This window comes from Pseudochaenichthys georgianus, chromosome 4 (assembly GCF_902827115.2).
Source record: "Pseudochaenichthys georgianus chromosome 4, fPseGeo1.2, whole genome shotgun sequence".
Taxonomy (NCBI): Eukaryota; Metazoa; Chordata; class Actinopteri; order Perciformes; family Channichthyidae; genus Pseudochaenichthys; species Pseudochaenichthys georgianus.
Window position 1 is genome coordinate 31,645,461 of NC_047506.1, and position 27,988 is coordinate 31,673,448.

Below are 27,988 nucleotides of genomic sequence, written 5' to 3' on the forward strand. Positions count from 1 at the left end.
CGACCAGCCCTTTGCCTACTATCTGCCGTTTTGTCTCCTACCAGCCTATTGCCATCAATAAAGCTGATTACCGACTATCCCTGGTTTCCCGTGTTCTGCACTTTGGTCCTCAGCTCGATTGTGACAGAACGATCTGGCCAGAAATGGACAAAGCAAACACCGGGTCTCCTAGAGACCGCTTTGAAAGGGTTGAGGATGCCATCCAAAGACAGGAGGTCACGATAGCTACCTTAGCTACCGAGACCCACCAGACAACCTCAACCCAGGGACAAATGCTGGATTACCTTACCTCCCAGATGCAACAGATGGGCGCCACGGTACAACAGCTAACTGCTACCATGGTTGCTACCGCCCCTCCGCCCGCAGCTCCGATGCCCGCTCCAGCCCCGGGCCCGACGGGATACGCTCCGGAGCCTCGTGTGGGAACGCCGGAACGCTACGCTGGTGAGCCGGAGGGATGCAGTCCTTTTCTCACAAACTGTTCCATATTGTTTTCACTGCAGCCCCACACCTTCGCCTCCGAGGCGGCTCGTGTAGCTTTCACCGTTAATCATCTGACGGGAAGAGCCCGGTTATGGGGAACTGCAGAGTGGGAGCAGCAGACGTCAGCCTGCGCCTCTTTTGCTGCATTTTCCGCGGAGATGCGGAAGGTGTTCGGTTCCGTTCGTCTGGGTCCCGACGCTGCCGGGGGTCTGCTGAGTTTGAGCCAGGGTTCCGGCACGGTGGTGGATTACGCTCTTGACTTCCGCACCAGCAGCCGCCGCAGCAGCTGGAATGAGCCGGCGCAGTGTGACGCATTTCTGAGAGGATTAGCGGATTATATGAGAGATGAGCTGGTTTCCTATGATCTCCCTGCTTCCTTGGATGGGTTGATTGAGCTCACCTCTCGGATTGACAGACGAATCCAGACCCGGAGAGGAGAGCAACAGACGCGAGCGGCGGGCCGCTGCTCGCGACAACAACTTCCGGTTTCTGGGAGATTTCGACTTCCGGTTTCGGCGGAGAATTCCCATTCCTACTCTGACTCACGGTACGGGGAGGCCGAGCCCATGCAAGTGGGTCGTACCAGTCTTACCTCTGAGGAGAGGGAGTTACGTCGAAGAGGTAATCTTTGCCTTTACTGTGGTCAGGCTGGACATATGGTTTCCCGTTGTCTGGTAAAAGGCAGAGCTCATCAGTAATGGGGAGTATACTGGTGGGCCAAACCTCTGAGCTGATCCCCAATCTAAGACCCTTGTGCCATGCTCAACTCCTCCTGACAGGCAAATCTCAGGCTCTGGCTGTTTTTATCGACTCCGGATCAGATGTCAGCATCATTGACGAGGAGCTCGCACTACAGCTGGGCATCCAACAGGTTCGGTTGCTCCAGCCGGTACCGGCTAATGCTTTGGATGGTCACCTACTGGGAACAGTGACACACCAGACGACGCCGGTACATATGCTCATGTCGGGGAACCACCATGAGACAATCCAGTTTCATGTGCTACGGTCCCCCCAAATCCCTCTGATTTTGGGCTATCCGTGGCTCCGCCGCCACAACCCAAACATTGACTGGGCAACTGGGTCTATCTTAGGTTGGAGTTCCTCCTGTCATCAGGTTTGCCTCAAGCAGGCTTCCGCACCTCAACTATCTGTGGATATGAACCTGGTTCCGGATGTTACTGGGGTTCCGGCAGAATATTTGGACTTTAAGGAGGTTTTTAGCAAGGCTAAGGCGACATCTCTCCCACCTCATCGGCCCTATGACTGCGCCATTGAGCTACATCCAGGAGCAGATCCACCCAAGGCCCGGTTGTACTCGCTTTCGGCACCAGAGAGGAAGTCCATGGAGACTTACATCAATGATTCTCTGGCTGCAGGAATTATTCGTCCTTCCACATCACCCGCAGGAGCAGGTTTTTTTTTTGTGGCGAAGAAGGACAAGACCCTGAGACCCTGCATTGACTATCAGGGCCTGAACGACATCACGGTGAAGAATCGTTATCCCTTGCCACTCATCTCGTCAGCATTCGAGTTACTACAGGGGGCTACAATCTTCACTAAGCTGGATCTACGAAACGCGTATCACCTGGTACGAATCCGTGAGGGGGACGAATGGAAGACCGCCTTCAACACCTCTTCAGGACATTACGAGTACCTGGTGATGCCATTTGGACTTACCAATGCCCCTGCAGTTTTCCAAGCATTGGTGAACGACGTACTCCGGGACATGTTGGATCGTTATGTTTTTGTTTATCTGGATGACATTTTGATCTTTTCAAGGAACCTCAAGGAACACGTCCATCATGTCCAGACGGTCCTCCAGAGACTTCTGGAGAACTCGCTGTTCGTCAAGACGGAGAAGTGCGAGTTTCACACTTCCTCGGTCGCCTTTCTCGGCTACATCGTGGGTCAAGGAAGTGTGGAGATGGATCCTTCTAAGGTTTCTGCGGTTACTTCATGGCGGGTCTCTGATTCCCGGAAGGAGCTGCAGCGTTTCCTGGGATTCGCCAACTTTTACAGACGGTTCATCCGTGGCTACAGCACCGTGGCCGCCCCGCTCACCGCCCTGACCTCGTCCAAGGTGACGTTCCGATGGTCCCCTGCAGCCGAGGAGGCTTTTCAGGACCTCAAGGGCCGGTTTACATCGGCTCCTATCCTGCAGGTACCAGATCCTGCTGGTCAGTTGGTGGTGGAGGTGGATGCTTCTGACGTTGGGGTGGGGGCCATCCTGTCGCAACGTTCTGGGGAGAACCAGAGGCTCCATCCCTGTGCTTTCTTTTCGAGGAGATTGAGTCCGGCGGAGAGGAACTATGACGTGGGGAATCGGGAGCTTCTAGCAGTCAAGTTGGCGTTGGAGGAGTGGCGACACTGGCTTGAGGGGACAGAACAACCATTTCAGGTTTGGACCGACCATAAGAACCTGGAATACATCAGGTCGGCCCAAAGACTGAATCCCCGACAAGCCAGGTGGTCGTTATTTTTTACCCGGTTTAATTTTTTCCTCTCCTACCGCCCGGGCTCCCGCAACGTTAAGGCCGACGCTTTGTCCCGGCAGTTCGAGAGGGGGGGAGACAACTGGGGTATTCCGGACACTATTCTCCCTGCTCCTCGGGTGATCGGCGTCCTCACTTGGGAGATTGAGGAGAGGGTTAAGACCGCTTTGGTGGACCAACCCGGTCCGAGTTCTTGTCCTCTCAACCGTTTGTTTGTGCCTCAGGTTTTGAGGGCTGAGGTGCTTCAGTGGGCTCACAGATCCAGACTTTCCTGCCACCCTGGAATTCAACGTACCAAGGGGAGGGTTCTAGAACGGTTCTGGTGGGCCACGCTGGAGGCTGACACTCGGGAGTTTGTGAACGCCTGTCCTGTGTGCAATCGGCACAAACCATCTCATCAAGCGCCAGCGGGACTCCTTCATCCATTACCGGTCCCACGTCGCCCTTGGTCACATATTTCATTGGACTTTGTGACTGGTCTACCACCGTCCCACGGACATACTGCCATCTTGACGGTGGTAGATCGGTTTAGTAAGATGGCTCATTTCGTACCCCTGCCTAAGATCCCGTCAGCTAAGGAGACGGCAGAACTGATTCTTATCCACGTTTTTCGCATTCACGGACTGGCGACTGATGTGGTTTCTGACCGGGGGCCCCAGTTCACCTCTGTGTTTTGGAGGGAGTTTTGTGAACTGATCGGGGCGACGGTCAGTCTCACCTCCGGGTTCCACCCACAGGCCAATGGCCAGACCGAACGGAAGAATCAGGAGATGGAGACCACTCTCCGCTGCATGGCTTCCGATCATCCCACAACCTGGTCAAAACAACTCCTGTGGGTGGAGTATGCCCACAACACCCTCATCAGTTCCGCTACTGGTCTTTCCCCTTTTCAGTGTGCATACGGTTTTCAACCCCCATTGTTCTCTGCATTGGAGAAGGAGGTTACCTGCCCGTCTGTCCAGGCTTTCATCAGACGTTGTCGGAGGACTTGGAGGCAGGCTCGAACAACTCTGCTTCAGTCTGCTAACCGGTACGCCACATCAGCGGACCGCCGACGCACCAAGGCACCTGTGTACCAGGTAGGCCAGAGTGTGTGGCTTTCCACTCAGAACATTCCCCTTCGGGTGGAGTCTAAAAAGTTAGCACCCAGGTTTATTGGACCCTTCGAGATTGTCAAGGTCATTAACCCCGCAGCAGTTCGACTGAGTTTGCCCCAGAACATGAAGATCCATCCCACCTTCCACGTTTCCAGGATTAAACCGGTCCGGGAGAGTCCTATGATTCCCGCCGCCCCTCCACCACCACCCCCTAGGATGATCGATGGGGGCCCTACCTACACCCTTCGTCGTCTACTCCGTTCCCGTCGCAGAGGAAGAGGAGTTCAATATTTGGTGGACTGAGAGGGCTATGGTCCCGAGGAAAGGCAGTGGATTCCTGCTCGCCATATCCTCAACCCTCAACTCATCCGAGACTTCCACCTGCGTTACCCGGAGCAGCCTTCTAGGACCCACGCTCAACCAGGCGTTAAGCCAGGGGGCATTCGTCCGCTACAGACCAGAGGCTTCGTCGAGGGGGAGGGGGAAGCGTCATCAGTCGAGGAGGACGAGGATTTCCAGGAGGGAGAAACCGAGAGAGCATTCTCAGATGAGTATTAGCCTTTCCCCATACCTCCACCTTCCACCCTTTGTCTGTAGGGTTTTTGTCTATTCTTCTTAGATATATATATATATATATATATATATAGTTTTTCTTTTTTTTTTCTCTTTTTCTCCTAGACATTTTCTTAGACGTCAGGAGCCGTCCATTAAGGGGGGGGTTCTGTCACAGTTTGCTTTCTCACTCACCTATTTTCTGCATTAACTTTCCTTAGTCACCTGGTAGTCACACCCTGTCTCTCTCTCACTCTGTTGCACCCATCAGCTCCATTAGTATTTAGGCCCACTTCACTTTCACCTCAGTGCCAGATCGTACTTTGCAGCATGCCAGTCTTTCCCGCATTACCCTTCAGATTGCTCTCCCGGTTTCGACCCTGCCTGTCCCTGACCAGCCTGCCTCGCCTGCTCCCTGACCCGTGCTGTACCTGCGACTCCCGTCCTGCTTTCTCCTGGAACCCTCGCCTGTCCCCGACCAGCCCTTTGCCTACTATCTGCCGTTTTGTCTCCTACCAGCCTATTGCCATCAATAAAGCTGATTACCGACTATCCCTGGTTTCCCGTGTTCTGCACTTTGGTCCTCAGCTCGATTGTGACAGTTATAATCACACTCTCGACCTTGTTCTGACTTATGGTATTGAAATTGAGCAACTATTAGTCGAACCGCATAATCCTGCTTTATCCGACCATTTCTTAGTAACTTTTGAAGTACTGTTACTAGACTACAAAGCATTAGTCAAAAGCTCTTGCAGCAGAAACCTATCTGTTAGTGCTATAGCCACATTTAAGGAAGAGATTCAACCAATACTTAACTCGATAGCATGTCTGCATGTAGGGGAGGAAACTTATACAAAATGTACACCACCCCAAATTGATCATGTTGTTGATAGTGCTATAGATGCGCTGCGAATAAAATTAGACTCTGTTGCTCCTTTGAAAAAGAAGAAAATAAAACAACATAGATTAGCTCCATGGCATAATGCCGAAACCCGCAAAATAAAGCAAAAGTCTAGACAACTTGAAAGGATATGGCGTTCCACTAAACTTGAAGAATCTCGTTTAATTTGGCATATTACTCTCAATGAATATAAGAAAGCACTGCGTAAAGCGAGAGCAGCCTACTACTCTTCATTAATAGATGAGAATAAGAATAATGCAAGATTTCTTTTCAGCACTGTAGCCAGGCTGACAGAGAGCCACAGCTCGATTGAGCCTTCTATTCCCTTAGCACTCAGTAGTAATGATTTTATGTGCTTTTTTAACGATAAAATTGTTACTCTTAGAAACAAAATTAATGACCGCTTGCCTTCGACCAGTATAGTGTTATCGATTGTTGGCACTTGACAATCACCTTACCTGAATTTTACTCAGGTGTAACTAAAGTCTGATTTGAGGGTTGTTTATAGTTCACATCATTAATCAGAATCTGCAAAGTAACTCAAATAAGTATAGTGGAGTAAAAATACCAGGTTAACCTCTGAATTGTAGTGGAGTAGAATTACAAAGTAACAATGAGCTGTCATGTGGGTATATATCAATGCTACGCATAATGGACACAAGCGATTTTCACCCATTTATTAATTATATGTTTTACATTAAATGATAACACCAATGTGTTTAATACTGGCAACTTCTAATTGTGGGAAAAACGAAAACGTTCAGTAGAGACGTCCCATAGAACATTTTGCGAAACACAATAGCCAGCATGTGTAGTTCTTGGGGGGTGAGGAAAATAAATGGGGCTCAGAGCCTCAGAATACTGAAATCTGTATTTTTTTCAAATCTCTTTTTTCTTCTAATTTATTATTATTGACATTGCTTTTAAAATCGTTCTGTGTGACACGAAAAATCGTGTTGGTGAACACGAATCAATAGATTCATTTCGTAACTATAACACGAAATGCCGTGAGACCGTGTTGGCATGTTAGCCCAGATTTGTTAGCATGTTATTATGTATGATATCAAATAGTGAAGTAGCTAATTGAAAAAAAGTAACATTATCATTTTAGACAACCTTAACTGTTAATCAAACGTGGTAACAAGCTACAGCAATGTTGTGTGTTTACAAAGGCTAAGCATTCATTTAAAACTACAACTAAGCTCACACTTATCAGAATTTTTTTTGTTTTGTTGTTGTAAACAAGCAGACATGTTTACCTGTTTAAAGTGGACCTATTATGCTATATTGGAAAAATATATTGTAGGGCCATACCTATACAAAACATGTCTGTGAAGTGTTTTGATTAAAATACCAAACAAATCTCCCATTGTAGCCATGCCTCATACTGCTCATACCCCACTTTTGCAGCCCTGTTAGAGAAACGCGGATTTTGGGTCCTTAGCTTGAAAAAAATAAAAGAGGAGGCGGAGCTAATGCCTGATTAGAATTCTACCGGAGATAAAGTTAAATTCTGCTGTGATAAAACGCCATCCTGTTCTAAACCACATCAAAGATTATTTCTGAAACAGTATCTAAAATGCTTTTTCTCTTGCGGGTTTATCACAAGGTGAGTTCCTTTTTTTATTTCCTGCTTTTTAAACATGTGCTCTACAGTACAGGTTAGCTCTGAGTGTTAGGCTGCGGCCACACGAGGACGAATTTGGTCGTTTGCGTTACTGTTTAGTGTCATATAGACCGTTCGGCCACACGAGGACGACCGAATACGGCACTAACGGGTCCCAAGGTGGATAGAAAGGCATACGCAACTCTTTGGGGGGTCAAACGGCTCCGTGTGTACGCCCTATCCGAACATTTTCAGATCACTGATAGTGATTGCGCAATAGCCCCGCCTCTCCCCACCTCTTCTGCTCACCTCCGCTTACCCCGCGCCATTGCTGAAGTGTTTCGCCACCAACAACAACAACAACAATGGCGGATCGCAGAGTTGCTATCGTGCTCCGGACGCTATTGACCATGCTACAGTTGTTTGTGCAACATCTCCAGCAATAATGATGAGGCAATAGCCCCGCCTCTCCCCACCTCTGCTGCTCACCCAAGTAAACTGCACCCTGAATTCAGATTATTTATCTTTCTCTCGATAGGGACCTAAACGCGAGTGAAATCTAATCTGACAGGACGGAGACACGCAGCTCTGCTCACCTGCAGCTCCTCCCGCTGCAGCAAAACACACACTTCAAGTCAGATCATCACCCTTAGCTATTTTAATTACCTCTCAAACTACCTAAACTAGTTATAATGTATATAAATGTTTATTTTTACTGTCGGCCGGGTCACTGATTACTGGATGAGCTGCTGCATGAGACAGACACTGACGCTGTCCGAAGAGAGGGAGGAAAAAGAGAGGCTCCGTGTATTTTATTATTATATTATATAGAGTCGTTATTCATTTGTTTTAAAGCTCAATAAATAACAAAGAAGACCTTTGACCGACACTTTTATAATTTTGTCCGGAAGATTTAAACTTTAATACACGTTGACTGGCGAAAAACTCTGCCCGGTTCCCTCGGCCCCCACCGCGGAGAATAAACAGAAGGGCAACCATGACAACCATGCTTCTTCGCTGCTTTTGTGGAGGAAGTTACAGCGCCACGTACAGGCTCCTGCATATGTACTGCAGCTTCTCCAGCGGTTGGAGCTAAACGGAGCGGTCTCGTGTGGACAGACACTATCCGGATAACTATTGCGTGTGGACGGAAGCTTGTTTGCGCTTGCGTTTGCGTTAATCCTATGCGTTTAGCCGTTTTCGTCCTTGTGTGGCCGCAGCCTTAGGGAGGCTTGCTAATGTAAACAAAGACGAGATTACGTCCAAAACACTTCAGGCATTGCTTCTGATAGCAACTTTCTGTGGGTCCGCTGCCGATTTGACGTCAGATCGGCAGCAAATATGTATCCGCTCGTTGCACACCCGTTTTTAAAAGATTTGGGTACGGAGGAAAAGAGAGAGGGTTTTATTTTCTGACGCTGCGTGAGTTCCCCGACGCACTGAGGACACATATTTATGTATAAAAGACATCACAAAGTGCATTTTGCATGATAGGTAAGAGAGATGACAAGCATTTGATGATATGAATTAAGTTCTCCTTTTTAATCTGCCATGCCACAACACTAACGTTTCAGGCAGTAATTATATACAAAAAATTAAATGCAGGAAGATCCCCCTGTTACGTGAATGTTTTGCATTTTACAGTAATTGCCTTTTGGGTTTGATATAATCTTGTGGTGCTTCCAGGGGAGATGCTTTTATGAAGCTGGCCTGATGCCATAAACAAAATAAGGCCAAAGTTAAAAATAAACACAATTATGAGACAACACCTTACAACATTTGTTATTCCTAAAACTGTCAGTGCTGTTCACCAGGGACATAATGTAAGACTGTTTCAAGATACCACAAAGAATGTTATTACCACTCAGAAGCGCCACATGTAGGCTATCAACAACAGCCTGCCCTGGCCTCAAACCACCACAGCCTGACAACGGTACAGCGAACTAAGAAGAGGATTACACCTGTTTCCTTGATATTTGTCTCTGGGGAATGGGCCAGTAGGCCTTTATGGACCGGTTGCTATAATATAGCATTGCTAACGTTAGCGCTCCTGGCCTGCGCTGGCCTGCTCTGGGCCCCTGGCCTGCTCTGGGCCCCTGGCCGGCTCTGGGCCCGGTTACGCCACTGGCACTATCTGTCATAAAACAAGCACATGCTGTACTTTTTTTATAGTTAAAGTATTACCAGTAGTTATTTTAAGAGTGGTTGTCGGTCAGTTCTCTGTTTCACTTACAGGTATTTGACAGTTACAGAATTATAATTAGAGTGTGAAGTATATTTAAAATGTACACCTTCTGCTTCAACAATATGAAATGAAAAAGGCAGCTCTTTCATTTAATCATCCAGCCTCTCTGGAAGTGACACAAAGATGGTTATATAATTACTGTTCTTGTTATACAGTTACATCCATCTTCACAAGCCATTTAGTCTCATTTAAATCCTTAAAGTCGGAAGGGGATTTTCATTAAAGTTTCCTGAAGCTAGTTTTTCTTGCTACAGGAACTTTTGTGAATTCTAAAGTCACAGTTGACACGTTTTGAATCAAGCTGATTTGTACTATAAGGCAAAAAAAGAGAATTGCAAATCATTAGTTGATTTTTGGAGTAAAGAAGTTAATTAAAAAGAGACTATTTTTCCAGGTAGTCACATATTCAGTACTTCCAAAAGGGAGGTACCAGTCCTCCAATCTAGCTAAATGCATAACTTGCATGTGCAGCATTTGGAGGCAGATATTGTGCACAACAGTTGCCCCTTTTATTCCAAATTACTATTGATAATACACTGTGACTGGCAGCCTGTCTGAGCAGCTCTTCTTTGTTTCTACTTTTTTGTATTTGCTGTTGCTGCCATGACACATGAATTTCCCTACAGGGTCCATCTTATCTTATTTTAGAATTATTTAGGAGGTGCTAGCAGAAATTGAAGCACTTCTCCAGCAGCTTTCCGATAGAACTGTACCACATATTGTACATTGCACATCTGCAGAGTCTTGCTTCATATGCAAAACCTTTATTTTAATTTAACTCTCAACAATTAAACAACGCTATTCCCTACAAACTGGCAAGAGATAGATAAAGGTTGGACAGATTACAAACATTCCATTGCATCTTTCTGATGATGAAAAGTCTGTATTTAGTTTATATATTTTTAAAGATTAAACCAAATAAAATGCACAAGTGCATTATAAAATGCTGTGTCACAATACTAGGATTTTGGCTACTTGGATAATCATGTAACAATGTAGTTAATGCTATTAGAGGAGATGATACCAGGCTGCGGGTGATTACCAGCAGTCATAAGGCAACCTCATCAGAATCATGAAGTACTAATGCCCGGCCAAGCTCACAGAGTTGGACGATTAGGCTAGCAGGCTTTTTCTGACAGGCGGACCCTGTGATGCCATAACACCAATCATCAATCACCAAATAACATCACACCAAGGAACCAACCAGCAGCACTGATACTGCTGCAGGAAAGCAAATATAGTCACAAAGAGAATGAGAAACATATGAATACGCAAAATTGTGCATTATTTGATAGATTAATCTATTCATTGTTACATTTATAAATTGTCAGATAATGGTAAAAAGTGTTCATCCCAGTCTCTTTATGTCCTAGGGGATGTCTTTAAATACAAAGAATTTGTATTTGATATGACATAACACTACAGCTCCATTAAAAGGGATTTCTCCTTCTACATAACCCAGATATATTCATATCTACTTTGTACAGTAGTTGTACACACGTGCACAGGGCCGGACTGGGACAATAAGTCAGGCCAGGAATTATACACCCAGCCAGGCCACTACCAGTTTTTTGTGCCATTTTGTTGGATTTATTTGTCAACTTTTACAGCGTTGCTGCCCGTAGTGATAGCCCTCTAAATCTACTACCCAAAAATAAACATATGGACATGGGTTACTATTTAAAAAAAATGTGCAAATCTATTTAGGAACCTATGTGAACATATTTTAAGTGGGGGTGGGGGGTCCGGGGGCAGGTAGGATTTTTTTTTAAATTGTTGGACTTAAATGCATCAATCTGGTGCATTTTGAGGGAGAAATAAAGAGACACCCAAATAAAACATAACTGTATACATTTAAATAATCATAAAATCATAAAAACATGGCCATAACCAATAACTTCCCATATCCAATATGAAAAAACACTGAAACTTGTTTATTTGTTTTTGGTTCATTTATAGTTGTGAGTGTGTCTGGGCTCCTGAACCAGCCTCACCTGTCTCCCCCCTCTCCCTCCTGCTCCTCTTTGAGGCAGCAGCAAAGACTAGTTTTAGCTCTCAACACGTTTTAAAAGCTTATCTTACCTTTTTTTCACCTAGTTAACGTTTTTTAAAATTATTATTCATGCATATTTTACTCATCACTCCCCCCTCAAATGGAAATATGTGTTGCATAAATGACCAAACCGTTTGAGACCCACTGAGAACTTAGACTAAGTTAACTATCTAAACACTCAGAGAGTCCTTTAACTCACCTGAGCTGTAGTTATCAGTCTCTCAGTATGACAGCAGAGGACTCTCCTCCACCTTGTTGTTGAAACAGCTCATAATATCCGTTAGCGCAGCTAGCTAGCACCAGATGCTAACAACAACAATACACGTAACCGGTGCGCGCGCTTTATCTCACTCGCTCATGCCACACTTAACACACCCTCCCGAGCTTGAATGACACACAGAGACCAATCGAGGGCATTAGTATGACCTGTATGAAAGTGGCCATGTGGGCAGGCCACATCATGGAGACAGCCAGTCAGCCTCTGTGAGGCAGAGTCAGACCCACATTTGCGCAGCGTTGCGTTCACAATACATACATAAAAAAAAGTCCTCAGGCCAGCAGGCCACTTAGCAGGCCAGGCCATCGGGAAACCTCCCGGTGCTCCCGATGGCCAGTCCGGGCCTGCACGTGCATGCACATTACAGAATAATGATTTATATGCGATACAGACTCTAAATACCTTGTCGTCATCATCGCAGGACATGGCGTTGGAGAAGGGGATCTCGGCCTTGAACATCTTCCTACAGTGCATCAGCTGGACCAGCAGGTAGCACACCGTCTTGAACTTCATCCTCTTGGCTGGTTTGATGTCTGACAGAATAAGACCTGGGAAGATCTGGAGATGAGGAAGAAGAAATCAGATGATCAGTACAAATTTGAAACAGTTGGCGGTACATAAAACACGAACAACTTTTTCGACCTACAATCTTCCAATTTATGTTTATGTAAACCAGCTCTTTTCCAGATTTTTTTTATTAGAGCTTTTATGGGAATAAAGTAAGCATTGGCATGTGACAGCAGACAACAGTACCCACAGTTAGCATACTAACGTACATGCAAACAGCTACATAATGTAAATAGGGTAGCCTATATGGCATCTAACAAGGTAATGTGTTGTATGCAAATTATGTTTAGCATTTTATCGCAAATCAGTATTTAGAATGTAAAGTCTACTTAAGTTTAACATGTGTTAGAAAGTTGTTTGGCATCATGTTTTGTTTGTCATGTTAGCATGTTAGCCTATATTTAACATTGCTCACATGTTAGCATTAACTTTGAACTAAAGCTAAAGCTGATTTATTTCAAGGAAACCTGATAAACCTATAACCGCTTTCTATGGTGCTAAAGTAGAAATCAGGTACAGTGAAAGTTTTTTCAAAATGTAATGGCAAAATTAAAACCTACAACCTAGTGTTGATTTCACTAAATGTAACATTGAAACTTCAATCATTACCAACCTCTTTTACCTACAAAAATACATTATTTTGAAATGCAGTTTCTTTAATAATAAACCTGAGAAACTGTTGTATTATGTAGTCAAGGACCGGAGAAAATAATGACCTGATGAGAACTCATTTTAACGTGCTTTGGCAGAATTGTCTCATTCATGGAAATAAAGTATGTTTGAGTGGGGTATTTACAGTGACGGTGCAACGTTAGTGAGTGTGTGTGTGTGTGTGTGTGTGTGTGTGTGTGTGTGTGTGTGTGTGTGTGTGTGTGTGTGTGTGTGTGTGTGTGTGTGTGTGTGTGTGTGTGTGTGTGTGTGTGTGTGTGTGTGTGTGTGTGTGTGTGTGTGTGTGTGTGTGTGTGTGTGTGTGTGTGTGTGTGTGTGTGTGTGTGTGTGTGTACGTGTACACATACTTTAGCTGTGGATTTAAAATGCTATGAGCAGGCACACTCAGCTCTCAGGCATATGGACAGTAGATAGTGATATTATCCATGTGTATGCCAGCTTAACACATGGCCTCCCTACCTCCCTCTCTACATCAGAGGATTAACTATTATAACACTGATAGATGTGTCGCCTCTCCAGTAAGAGAGAAGACCTGCAAAACCAGAGATGACAGTGGCGTACTTTGCGTCTGTGTGGGGGCACGATGAAAAATGTTTCTATTTGATGTTTCTGTAGGAAGGCATGTCTCTCGTGTCCGAGGCCCGGCTCCACCTCGTAGTCTCCATTCAAACACTCCAGGGTGGTCCTTGTGATGTGCACCTTGCTGGGAGCACAAGCAGAGCAGAGGACGCAAGGCAGTTAGAGATACAAGTCTGACACTAAGGTCTCAAATCATTATCCCCCTCATTATTTTCATCCGCAAAAAAACCCTTTGGCTGGCTCAATATTCTTCACAGCAGAGAAATGTTTATGCTAACGACTTATTTAATCTGGTTGCCAGTCCTCAAATCGTATTACTTCACTTGAAACAAGACCAAAATGAGCCAATGCAGTGACCTAATTTAGCTGCTTTTTAAATGTAAATTAGCTTGTTACTGTACATGACATTTCCTGAATGAAGGATTTATTTAACAAAAGTGGCCTGCTTTACTGTTAGCTGCGGTCTTTAAAAAGAAATAATCATAATGCCGCATCAAAGAGATGTAATTCAATGCAAATAACATTTTTAGGAGCAAATATGAAATGTAAAAAGCATCATCTTGGGGACTCAACATTTCATTCTGGGGAAAAAACCCATTCTAAATTCAGCCAAAGCACAAAGATATCTCATAATAAGGAAACTTATGCTTATGACATCCTTACTTTAGATAACAACATCTGAATCTGAAAACAAGCTCATAATTAAGATTTACTTATATTTGATAAAGATCTTGTAATTATGAGATTGTCATGGTGATGCCATGTCATTAAACTGCCTCGTAATTACAAGATAGCATCTTCAGTTTGTCTTTCTTTGGTAAATGCAATGTGGTTTTGGAAATGTTTATTAGGTTGCAACTACATAAACAACATCTGTCAAGTGGCTAAATTCATTTCAGTTTTTTATATATTGATTAAAAAAAATAACATGTAGGCTACTGTTCCTACGGTTCATATGCAGAAAGAATACATTTCCCAGCTGTTACTGCTGTGAACAGATGCACACATCATAAGCCTATATATTATATCGCTGTTGCTGGGATACTGTGTGTGTGTGTGTGTGTGTGTGTGTGTGTGTGTGTGTGTGTGTGTGTGTGTGTGTGTGTGTGTGTGTGTGTGGTGTGTGTGTGTGTGTGTGTGTGTGTGTGTGTGTGTGTGTGTGTGTGTGTGTGTGTGTGTGTGTGTGTGTGTGTGTGTGTGTGAACTGTGACTGCTCAGAATCTAGTTGCAGTGGGTGTAAGAGTCAGCACTGACCCAGGCAGCCCTCCAGCCTCCATCACATTTGCCAGTGTGACATCATTTGACCAGACGTCATACTGCCATTTCCTGAGGCCCAGCACGCCACACAGCACCCGTCCTGTGTGCAGACCCACCCGCATGTTCAGATCCACCTCTGTCGCCTCCACCACGGACCTGCGGGAAGGGGGAGGGGGGAGGTTAATCTCAAAACCAATAAAATGTTATGTTTGGGTGTTAGGTAGCTAGATCAAAACACAAATGACATTCCATCAGCTTCAACTGTAATTTATATTTAGTGCAAATTAGCAAAATGCTAGCATGCTAACACACTAATCTAAGATTGTAAACATTATGCTGCAGCATCTTAGCATTGCACTGGTACGCATCCTATTATTGCTGCATTTATCTCTACTTTATAATGTTGTTGCTCTTAATTTAGGAACTACCTAATTTATATAATATATCATTCATTATACTTGATTTTCTATGTGTGATGTTCAACTGGATCAAAATGCATACACAACTTTTTTTAAATGTCTATGTGGCGTCACACGCTCTCATAGTAATTCTTCTCCTAAAAAGGGCCTTAATACCATTTGCGCTAAGGGGTAGACACTAATGACTAATTATGTGTGTTGCATTCATGTTGAGTAAACTATAATGTTTAGCTGTCTACCCAAAATCTAAACTTAACAATTGCCGTGATAAATGTGTTTATCAAAAGTATGTTCACATTGTTGTATTGCTCATTTTAATACCAGTATAAAATCAGTGCGTTTTCCATCGCCACCAGTAGCAGGGGAAGTCAGCCCTTTTAAGGAAGACAGCACCTTAACAGTGGTCTAAAAATAGAAAATGGTGTGTGTGTGTGTGTGTGTGTGTGTGTGTGTGTGTGTGTGTGTGTGTGTGTGTGTGTGTGTGTGTGTGTGTGTGTGTGACTCACGCGATCGTGTCAATCATGTCCAGTCCCATCTCCACACAGCAGTGGGCGTGGTCTGCTTTGGGTTGGGTCAGTCCTGACACACAGTAGTAACAGTCCCCGAGGATCTTTATCCTCCTGCAGTGATTCTCCTGCAGACACAATGAGACGGACACGTGATCGTCTGAAACAGCATACTGCAGTATATGGAGAATGTTAGTTATACTACTAGTCATAGCTGCTAATACATTGGCTATCGAGGTGGTACTGTTCATCTGTCTGTTAATACAACACTTCGGTCCGTACTGAAATATCTGAATTGCCCTGAAGGTGTCCAGGATCACTTGCTATAAATTGGATGATTGCTTACATTTTCCCTCTCGCAACATCATCAGCCTAATATCTCAATTTCTCCAAAAGAGCTATTGATGATGGAATACCTGCAAAAGGAATGACATTTTCAACAACCTCAGCTGGCTTTTAGTTTAGTGAAGCTAGACTACATGCACAACTAAAACGTTGAACAGGGTAATCATGTATACCTATACCTATAAGCATTGACATGATGAAGAACCTCCGCATTATGACATTAGCAGCCTCAGAGCTACTAGCATGGCTCTAGATTGTTAGTCCCAATCCCATTGTTCCCTCAAATACTCTTTTTTGTCAAAGCAGCATTATTAAGCAACATTCCCAAAAATAATTGATGAATAAACTCAATGTGCAACATAGCCATGCATTCCTTCAATTTCATGTGTTTTTACTGTGCTATCTTTAATCGTAATGTAGTGCTATGTAAAGTTATCATGCCAGGCTAAACACCCATGGTGTGCCGGTCCTCCTTGCTTCCTTCATTTTCTTGTAACGCCTCAAGGCTTCAGCTGGTAACCATGTGCTTAACGTCAGAAAGCTATGAACTGTGGGAAGTTCCCTTTCGGCAAAGTCTGCAGAAATGCGGCCTTACAGAAAGCATGCATGAAGGGATGTCCGCGAGAGAGCCTTCACGCACCTGACAATTTGACAGTGGGTCCGCTATAAGCACTCGTGGAGTTTGCGGAAAGGCACCCTCCAGGACTGAGAGTCGGAGAGTGTGTATATTAGAATTGGCCCACAGTCTTGTTTTTTAGCAGTAGATCTTACAGTCCATCATTAAAATAGTCCAATTCTCTGGATCTGGATCACAGATTGCTAGTTGTAATGCCTTAGCAAGTCATTATGACAGGACCATTGCTATACAAACTTATTTTTCTTTCTTAAAATTAGTTAATAGCAACAGTTTGAAATCGTGACTTCGGCCATTTCTACATGTATTGGCCGAGAGTTGGTCGCGCTAAACATAAAGAATGAGCTTTCTTTTACTCCCGTACAAACACAGCATGGATGCCTCAGCTGCATCTCTGCTTATGTAAATCAGATGTGTGTACTCCTGCAACCATGTGTGTGTTTGCAGTTGAGGCCAACTCTAATTGCTCCGACATGCTCTTGAAGTAGGATCCCGCCCACACATTCCCAGACAGATCAGCTATTTGTCACAGAGCACATTGTGCACGAACTCCACAAACTAAAACACAAACACCAATACCTCTGTGACACAGGAACACACACACACAACCCTGCATAGCTACATGCATACATACTGTACAGGTACTTCTGTTGTCGCACGTGCAGGGTTTCCATTTGGCGCTGTATCGCTCATAGTCATCAAAAAATCGTAATGGTAGACCGTACAAAGCTTAGCCTGCAGGCACCCTCTGAGTGACAAACACATGCAGACACACACACATACAAAGGCTTCATGACAAATGCAGTGTAAGAGGCGGGGATGAGAAGAGAGGAGACGGGGTGCTCTGGTTTTCTGCTCATGAGAGCAGAAAGATTCTGGCGTGGGAGGATATGAGGAACGGAGTGTGTGTGCGTGCATGCGTGCGTGCATGTGTGTGTGTGTGTGTGTGTGTGTGTGTGTGTGTGTGTGTGTGTGTGTGTGTGTGTGTGTGTGTGTGTGTGTGTGTGTGTGTGTGTGTGTGTGTGTGTGTGTGTGTGTGTGTGTGTGGTGTGTGTGTGTGTGTGTGTGTGTGTGTGTGTGTGTGTGTGTGTGTGTGTGTGTGTGCATGTTAACAGAAATGAGAGAGAAATTATCAGCTGACAGAAAGCCATGTCTCTGGAGAAAGGACAAATGCTTAGGATTTTAAACCAAATGATTGGGGACAGTTGGTCTACAATTGGTGGACAAATCAATGTTCTCAATTTGCCTTGTTACATTTCACTGCGGTTAGTGAAATGTCAGGGTTAAGTAAGGCCTATGTCTGTTGTGGTTAAGTTTAGGTTGAGCCTTGGGGTAATAAATGTGTTGTGTAGCGTACACAGACAAGCTCAGTAGTTGTGACAGAGCCTGTTTGAAAGTGAATTTCTCTCTCGCTAACACGACAGGGTATACATCTCAATTAGGATGCAGCTGCGGCTACACACACACACACACACACACACACACAGGAAGACACATGCGCAAAATATATCCTCACAAGGTTTCCATATAATGGCTTTCTGAGTGCTGGAGCACTGATAGCACGCTGCAGATCACCTTGCACCTTGCTCTCGTGGCCCCCTCTTCTCTCTAACTCTCACCCCGCATTAAGCCATGACTGATTGCTGAGATGCAAAATGAACTCAAGAGTGATAATCCTGCGGAGCATATGACTGGTGTGTGTGCATGTGTGTGCGTGTGCATGCAGAAAGGGAGAGTAAACCGTCCGAAGAGATCTCTTGGCTGGGAGAAGAAGAGGTCAGCCGGGTTGCACGCCGAGCGTTGAGTGGGAATGCGCTGTGACCGACATTATGGACAAGATTAACTTTTATTTATCATCAGAAATACGATCTATTTCATGATTGCATCATAACAATAAACGATTATATTATGTTAAGTTAGGTGTGAACATTTACCATACATCTAAAATATGTGAGATGAGACCATGTGCATAACAAACTCTGCAGATAGCTGAAAACACACATCCATTACATATGATTCATTTATAATAAAGTTGCTGATGTTTGCAAACAATTACACATCCACAATCTCTGGGTCAATATTAAAGATGCAATAATGGATGTGTTGACACAATAGAGTGCCACAGTGACGCGTCCTAAACCCCGGAAGCAAACTCCTTCCGGTTCCTTATCTATCATAAATCGATTAAAATGTATGATTCGAAAATTATAAAAGTAGGGTAGACATGTGGAGATTATCCGGCTGAACAAAACGTGATCTGTCTCTTCAATCTGTGTCAACCACAGACCTTATTTCGAGCTATTTTCCAAAATCCTATGGAGAAATTGCATTGGTTTTTGTCGAAGGAACCGGAAGTGGTACAATGATAACTTACTTCCTGGTTTTAGGACGCGTCACTGTGGCACTCTATGGAGCTGAAAGACTGAGAGGTAACATTATACAACAGTTCACAATTCCACTGGGGTTGTGTTTGTTTCTACCTCACAAATGTAGTCAAATTGTAATGCTACTTTTAACAAACTGCTAATTGCTCCGCTTTCTCAACCAGTCAATGATCTTGATTGGCAATGTTGTCATTAAACCCAATGTTCTGGACAAAACAATCTGAACTCAAGGGCTACTCACTTCAAATCAAATCAAGTTTTATTTATATAGCACATTTATAAACGATTTCTGGTCGAGCCAAAGTGCTGTACATAAAATAAAAATAGCCTACAGTAGAGACACTTTACAGCAAATACAACAGCACAGATTGTTCAGAATATCAGTATTGCTTTTTAACCCAATCTCACTGCAGTTAGAAGTGGATTGAGCTCGCTCAGAGAAAGACCCAGTCGCGTATCTTTGATGTGCTCAGAGTTACACTGGACTGCAGGTCACATTATGATAACAACATCAGCTGATGAACACCATGACATGTGCAAGAAATAGTACTGCACCATTGGGGTTATAAACTGTGTGTGTGTCTGTGCAAGTGTTGAGGTATAGTCTTAAGCCTACTGCAATTGGTAGTGGATAGACCTATGTCTGTGTGTGTGTGTGTGTGTGTGTGTGTGTGTGTGTGTGTGTGTGTGTGTGTGTGTGTGTGTGTGTGTGTGTGTGTGTGTGTGTGTGTGTGTGTGTGTGTGTGTGTGTGTGTGTGTGTGTGTGTGTGTGTGTGTGTGTGTGTGTGTGTGTGTGTGTGTGTGTGTGTGTGTGTGTGTGTGTGTGTGTGTGTGTGTGCGTGTGTGCACCCAGTAGTGCTCCTACACACACTTACACACAAACACACAACATGTCCTCAGGTCTTATCTCCACTTTGTCAAAAGATGTGTTCACTCATCTCTCCCTCTCTTCCAGTTCATTCTCCTCCTCCTCCTCCTCCTCCTCCTCCTCCTCCTCCTCCTCCTCCTCCTCCTCCGTCTCTCCAGCTTGACTTGCACCATTGGATCAATATATGGCTTGGCATAATAAATCAGCTGTGGAACTAAATAAAATATGTCATGTCGTTGCAGGACTTTTTTGTTTAAGGCTTTTCTCAAACTTCTGAAAGCAGTCATTCATATAATACAAAGCAATCTGCTGTGTCCCATATGAAACCAGAATTGATTAAGTCACATCACTTCCATCCATGCCTTTTCCTTCTGTAGTTTTTTCAACTTAACCCACAATCTAATGCTACACTTAAAGGGGCTCTATTATGCTTTTTGGGGTTTTTCCCTTTCCTGTGTTACATAGGTTTTTGTGCATGTAAATGGTCTTCAAAGGCTAAAATCACCGTCATAAATTCCCTCCAGAGTGGGTTTCTCTCCCACACCAACCAACCTTCCTAAAAAACCTCCACTGTAATCCTTTGTTTGCTTCCGTAACATAGTGACATCACTAGGTAATACTCAAGCTACAACACATTGTACATGATAAGGGGTGGGATATAATTAAGTTGTTGATCAATCACAACAGTGCCGGCCAGCCAACCAATCAGGCTCTGGTTTCAGACAGAGGGTGAAAAGAGGTGAAAAATAAAGACCTTTTTGAACATGAAAGCATGTAAACAGGACACAGTGTGGCACAAATCAAATGAAACCAGAACATGTGCATAATAGGGCTCCTTCCTTGTGAAGACAGACGTTTGTTTTCGAAAAAGACTGAATGCACTGACAACAATGAAGAGACTCCACCAATACGTTGCATATATCCATACCCGCATATTAATCAGCTGAAACATATTTGAAATATTTAAGATCATATGCAAAAGAGAAGAAGTTGTTGGATGTACATCTTTTATATCAGGCTCCCTCGAACAATGCACATTAAATATGTATACAAAGGAAACACTTGTACACATTTCAAATAAGAAAAACGATAATGTAAGACATTAAGTAGGAAAGTGCAGTAATCCGAAAGACGTTTCAAGTCATTTTATAAAATAGTTGCCCTAACACACTTTGTCCACCTAATAACAAGTTGTGTTTCATCCTCTCGATGCGTGGTTATAATACTCCAACACCCACATTTAAAGCCACTTTAATCAATATTTTAATACAAACAATAGATGAAATGACTGTGTAATGAGAAAGGGGGTTCCTTGCTAACTCAGCAGTCCCCTTCAGTCCACCGCTGTGGTTTTAGTGCCTGCAAATGTATAGCTGTCAGCATTCTCGTTAGCACAGCTGTTTCATCATTAAACTGTGATCTGAACCCCCTGTACGCTACATTACATATTACAATGTGGAATCAAATGTAAGAGTTAGAGGAGACTATTTGTATAATAATTCAAGCCACCTGTACATGTATATATATATATATATATATCTCAATAACCTATCAATCATTGGAGATGCATCACTTGAGGAACAGGCTATCATGTAACCATCTAGGGATGTTCATGAACCTTGATCACAATGTGATTATGAATGACATACACTAAGGGGCAAAGATGGGAAGTCGTGGACTACAAATAATTTGTTACTGTACTTAAGTACGACATTTTACTTTTACTTCTTACATTTTTAACAGAAATACCTGTAGTTTCTACTTCTTACATTTCTAAAACAGGTTTGTTACTTTAGTTTTAATCTACGTTTGGTGGCGTGATGTTTATTATTTAGAGTCAGTTGCGTGCCTATTGATTTGAACACGATCTGTGTATCCATCATTTCCTGGTCTTCTCTAACGCAGCGTCCACACGGCAGCGTGCGTTGATGAAGCTTGCCGGCGGGCGTGTCTGAAGCTCGACCAACAACCAATCACATGAATCTCCCGCCCCGGACACACAAGCTGTTGTGCACCGACAGAAATGTTGAGATGTATGTTCTTTTTTGGTTGTATTGTCTTCCACTTCCCGTTTTGTTTTGTCACTCACCGTTTACCTGTCATTCCAGACTCATCAGCACCAGCCCTGATTGTTTTCACCTGTCACCCCTTCTGTGTCTCCTGTGCTCATCAGCGCCAGCCCCGCCCCTGATTGTTCCCACCTGTGTCTTGTTACCCTGTGTTTAAATTCCCTCGTCTCCCAGTGTTCAGTGTCAGTTCGTTGTTGTCTATTGCCATGGTCAGATCTTTGTTCTTGTCTCTTGCCACAGTCAGGTCTATGCTCTCTATGTGCTCTTATACAAGTTTTGATCCTCACTACGTGAGCGTTTTCATTTTGTTCTCCATTTTTGTCATCTCAGCTAGAGATTGATAGAGACCATTTTTTGTTGATCATTTTTGCTGTTCTTGATAAAATAAAGTATCTTACAGATACTTTACCTCTGTCTCCCAGGTCGTGCAATTGGGTCCTACCTCCTAAGTGTCTGAGTTCTTAACACAAGCACGCGGTTTGATTGGCTAGAGTTTGTACTGGCATATGATTTGATTGGCTGACGCTTCCGTCGAAGCTTCAAAAGTTGAACATTTCTCAACTTTTGAAGCGAGCAATGGAGGCAAAGCGAAGCGACAGAACCACAATGCAGTTCGGCAAAGCTTGACGTCACCCCATTCAAAGTGAATGGGAAGCTGCGTTGAAGCTTCAACGCACACCGCCGTGTGGACTGGCCGTAAAGAAGACGGACCAATGAGAACTTTGTCATTTTGCCGTTGTTCAGCATCGAAACATTCATTAGCTAACAATGACATTATTGCCCTATTAATATAAAGGGAGGTCAGTTACTGTTTAAAACAGTTGGTATTTATGGGTACATTTTGAAGCCCATACTTCTTTACTTTTAATTGACTAAAGAAGTGTAGTCAGTACTTCTACTTTAACCAGAGTATTTTTGAACACGAATATCTGTACTTCTACTTGAGTAAAGGATGTGTGTACTTTTGCCATCTCTGCTAAGGGGTAGCAGCGGGGGATGGGAGAGCACTTACTGTAGCCAGCTCATCAAACTTCCCGAAGAGTTCGTTGAGCAGCTTGACCAGTTCCTGAGCAGTACACTGAGAAGCCAAGCTGGTGAAACCCACGATGTCTGCAAACAGGATGCTGTCAGAAGGAAGAGAAATAAGGGTTATACTCTGATGTGAAGAGCTTTATATCTCCTGACAGCTGATGTCCTCATGTGCTCCAGGAAGGAAACTACTCTATTCTTCTCTCTTTTCTGACAACAAAATACCAACAGGTCCCACCGAAGCAGAGAAATGAACTAATGGCGATCAAAAGAGAAGCAAGAGTAATCCAATCCCTGATAAGTGGAATCGTCTTCTCTGCCAAGCACTAAATCAATTACAGATCTGAATTGCCTGCTGCTGTAGTGGGGGGAGGAAGGTGATGAAAGCTACTTAGCCCCTCATTAATTTGCTCGGATGACAACCAAACAAGGTGTTATGGATCTTATTGACTTTCAGTCTGAAATAAAAAATAAATAAATCACTGTTCCCAGTGGAGTAACGCATCAGGGATAAAGCCGTGTGCAGAGCTGGTAGGATTTGTTGATACTGATACCACAACAATTCATTTGACTGATCTGAACAACTGTTTAAATGATAAAATACGTTTAACTCAATGCCCATCTACGAGCCTTCTCCACAGATATTATCTGCATCTCAAAGCCTCTTTTAGCAGATGGAGACACCACAGTTGGTATTTCCATGACAACAAAGCAAACACTATCACGTTTGTGAGATGCAATTGAAAGTCTGGAACAAGCTTAGTAGAATACATAAGGAAGGTTTAAGCCACCACTTTGGTCTAGAATTTGATATTTTAACAAAATACGGAAATCTACAGCTTCACAAGTGTGTTATTTGAAGAGTTAGATTATTTTGTACATATATATAGACCCCCACTGTTGTGTCTCGTCAAATGTGTTAGTTACAGTGGGGCAGAAAAGTATTTAGTCAGCCACCAATTGTGCAAGTTCTCCCACTTAAAAAGATGAGAGAGGCCTGTAATGTTCATCCTAGGTATACCTCAACCATGAGAGACAGAATGAGAAAAACAAATCCAGAAAATCACATTGTCTGATTTTTAAAGAATTTATTTGCAAATTATGGTGGAAAATAAGTATTTGGTCAATAACAAAAGTTCATCTCAATACGTTGTTATATACCCTTTGTTGGCAATGACAGAGGTCAAACGTTTTCTGTAAGTCTTCACAAGGTTTTCACACACTGTTGCTGGTATTTTGGCCCATTCCTCCATGCAGATCTCCTCTAGAGCAGTGATGTTTTGGGGCTGTCGCTGGGCAACACGGACTTTCAACTCCCTCCAAAGATTTTCTATGGGGTTGAGATCTGGAGACTGGCTAGGCCACTCCAGGACCTTGAAATGCTTCTTACGAAGCCACTCCTTCGTTGCCCGGGCGGTGTGTTTGGGATCATTGTCATGCTGAAAGACCCAGCCACGTTTCATCTCAATGCCCTTGCTGATGGAAGGAGGTTGTCACTCAAAATCTCACGATACATGGCCCCATTCATTCTTTCCTTTACACGGATCAGTCGTCCTGGTCCCTTTGCAGAAAAACAGCCCCAAAGCATGATGTTTCCACCCCCATGTTTCACAGTAGGTATGGTGTTCTTTGGATGCAACTCAGCATTCTTTCTCCTCCAAACACATCTAGTTGAGTTTTTACCAAAAAGTTCTCTTTGGGTTTCATCTGACCATATGACATTCTCCCAATCCTCTTCTGGATCATCTAAATGCTCTCTAGCAAACTTCAGACGGGCCTGGACATGTACTGGCTTAAGCAGGGGGACACGTCTGGCACTGCAGGATTTGAGTCCCTGGCGGCGTAGTGTGTTACTGATGGTAGCCTTTGTTACTTTGGTCCCAGCTCTCTGCAGGTCATTGACTAGGTCCCCCCGTATGGTTCTGAGATTTTTGCTCACCGTTCTTGTGATCATGTTGACCCCACGGGGTGAGATCTTGCGTGAAGCCCCAGATCGAGGGAGATTATCAGTGGTCTTGTATGTCTTCCATTTTCTAATAATTGCTCCCACAGTTGATTTCTTCACACCAAGCTGCCTACCTATTGCAGATTCAGTCTTCCCAGCCTGGTGCAGGTCTACAATTTTGTTTCTGGTGTCCTTTGACAGCTCTTTGGTCTTGGCCATAGTGGAGTTTGGAGTGTGACTGTTTGAGGTTGTGGACAGGTGTCTTTTATACTGATAACGAGTTCAAAGAGGTGCCATTAATACAGTTAACGAGTGGAGGACAGAGGAGGCTCTTAAAGAAGAAGTTACAGGTCTGTGAGAGCCAGAAATCTTGTTTGTTTGTAGGTGACCAAATACTTATTTTACCGAGGAATTTACCAATTAATTCATTAAAAATCCTACAATGTGATTTCCTGGATTCTTTCCCCCCATTCTGTCTCTCATAGTTGAAGTGAACCTAGGATGAAAATGACAGGCCTCTCTCATCTTTTTAAGTGGGAGAACTTGCACAATTGGTTGCTGACTAAATACTTTTTTGCCCCACATATATTTATGTATTATGTCTGTCATTTCATGTTTTTTCACATCTGGTCATGTCTCGTTTTCCATTTCCTGTTTTATTTTGTATTTACCTCTTGTCTTTCATTTCAGGCCCTGTTTCTTCCTCCCCTTGTGTGTTTTTCCCGCCATCATCAGCGTCTGCCCCGCCCCTGATTGTCTCCACCTGTTCCCACTCACCTCATGTTTAAATGGTCCTGCCTCTCCCCTGTCCTGTGTCAGTTCGTCTTGTTTGTTTCCCCGAATGGTCGTGCCATGCCTCAGCTCAGAAAGGATCGCTTTCACTCATGTCAGGTTTTGTTTTGTTGTTAATTTTGTAGGCTTAAGTTTTTCTTAAGTTCTCTTTTTGTTATGTCTAGTTTTTTCCTCCTTGTGAGCGCCTTTTATTTATTCCAGTACCTACTCTGTTAAGAGGGATTACCTGATCTTTGGAATTAAAAAAACATTTTGTTACATTCAAGACTTTTGAAGGCATTTGGGTTCATCAGTTTGTATCGAGGTCGTGACGCCCACTTTGGTAACTTTTCCTCTTGTCAACAATGTATGACCAAATACCAGCCAATATTACACGCTAAACTAAAATCCTAATACCACACACTCCAGCGTCCACGGTCAAGAATAACCTTTAACATTGATTTGTATTATTGTTTTTGTATCTTCCTCCAAAACTGTTAATGCTTGGTTATCTTTAGGAACAAAAGCATTGTCTGGGCCAACAATGAATTGTTTTCATCCATCCCCTCGGCAACACAGTCATAATTCCCACGGCCCAGTAGAGGTGTTTCTTAGGTGTTTACGTCGCATATTGGAAGTATTTGAACAACTTGAGAGAGCCGTCCCAACAACAGCAGGAACTCTTCGATCAAAGTGTAGGTTAACAAGATCCCAGAGATCTTTGCCCACTTTTACATGTTTCAATAATAAGAGTTAGGGAATCGTTTTGGTCGATGCTATACAAGTACTGAGATTGGTTACCCAGCAGTGTGAAAAAGGAACAGCATCGTGAGTGAGTTGCCATGCTCTTTTGTTTCTGCTCAGGAGCCAGATGTATGCAAAGCCGGGATCACGACTGCTCCACAGAACAAGCTCTGTTGTGTGACTTGTCTTTGAATGGCGGTGTTCTGCAGGTCGTGCTGCTGTGTGGTCGACGGGGAGAAGAAGAAGAGGGATAAGAGGGCATAAGGGTGGTGGGGGTAGGAGGGGGAGAGCAGACCGGTGACGACGCTAAATAGGTATGCGATCAAACGTTCGAAGGGCCACTTCAAAAGGGGGCCAGATCGGTGGGGATGTCACGCCCCTCCTCTGCAAAATAAAGCTGCTTTTCCCTATCCCTGTGTGTGTGTGTGTGTGGGTGTGTGTGTGTGTGTGTGTGTGTGTGTGTGTGTGTGTGTGTGTGTGTGTGTGTGTGGTGTGTGTGTGTGTGTGTGTGTGTGTGTGTGTGTGTGTGTGTGTGTGTGTGTGTGTGTGTGTGTGTGTGTGTGTGTGTGTGTGTGTGTGTGTGTGTGTGAAACTCCCAGCAGGAGTTCGCTGGGTGCAGAAGCATGATGTTTGGCCGAGTGCCAGCGCAGCAGCAAGGCTGGCGAGCGGGCGGCGATGTTCCCGAGCAGTGTGGGAGCTGAGCGGAGAGACAGACACAGACAGAGGGAGAGTGGAGAGGAGGGTCTCTTGACAGGAGTGCTGTTGACATGCTACCAAGCCACACTCAGCAGCAGTGGTACAGCTCTCCATGTCTCATCTCTGCCTCGTTGGATTGTCATCAGCTCAAGTCAGGCCAGGTTCTCACGCTCTGTAATGTTGTTTTCAGTACAAGTGCAATAGAGGTTGCTGATGGAAAGGCTGATCATTCAGGGATCAACCGATTTAATTATTAATCATCTTTAGTGTATGACTTTAACATATCACCTGCTTAACAAGTTGTTTATTATAAAACAATTATATATATTTTTGGCCATCAAATGGTTTTAAATCCAAAGGAAATGTGTTTTAAATAACTTGTATCATAAGTCAGAAACGAAAATATTATAATTAAGATAAGTCCTGGATGTCAGGAAACGGGCAACACAAAGTTTTCCAGAGCTCAAAGTCATATCTTCTGAGTTTTATCCAAAATCAAAACATTTTCAGATTGTAAGGCGGTATAGAACAGAGAGGAGTCCTGTTTGACATCATGACCACCAACGGCTTGTTATCGCCAGATGTATATTCTATAGTTGAGGCGACACACTGACAAAAAAGACCTGCTGTGAGAGAGAACCAGAACAGGGACGTTCCATCAAAACAGCTACACAACAATGCGCTGAAACTATAAATCTCCATGAAGCCAAAGGAAAACCTGACAGGATGTGATGAAATGTCACCAATGCGATATAGCCTCAATGTTAAAAACAACAACTAGTAGGAGAATCTTGAGAAAA

The 27,988-nt window shown here is 43.9% G+C and overlaps 1 protein-coding gene across 1 annotated transcript in view; it reads right to left on the reverse strand.

Annotated features, from left to right (window-relative positions):
* The window catches only part of LOC117444953 (adenylate cyclase type 1-like), a 69,428-nt gene that overhangs the window by 34,557 nt on the left and 6,883 nt on the right, over positions 1 to 27,988 (reverse strand). The window contains 5 exon segments of the mRNA XM_034080338.1: positions 12,109 to 12,264; positions 13,504 to 13,645; positions 14,776 to 14,934; positions 15,704 to 15,831; positions 23,016 to 23,127. Of these exon segments, the coding sequence (XP_033936229.1) occupies positions 12,109 to 12,264; positions 13,504 to 13,645; positions 14,776 to 14,934; positions 15,704 to 15,831; positions 23,016 to 23,127 (697 nt within the window).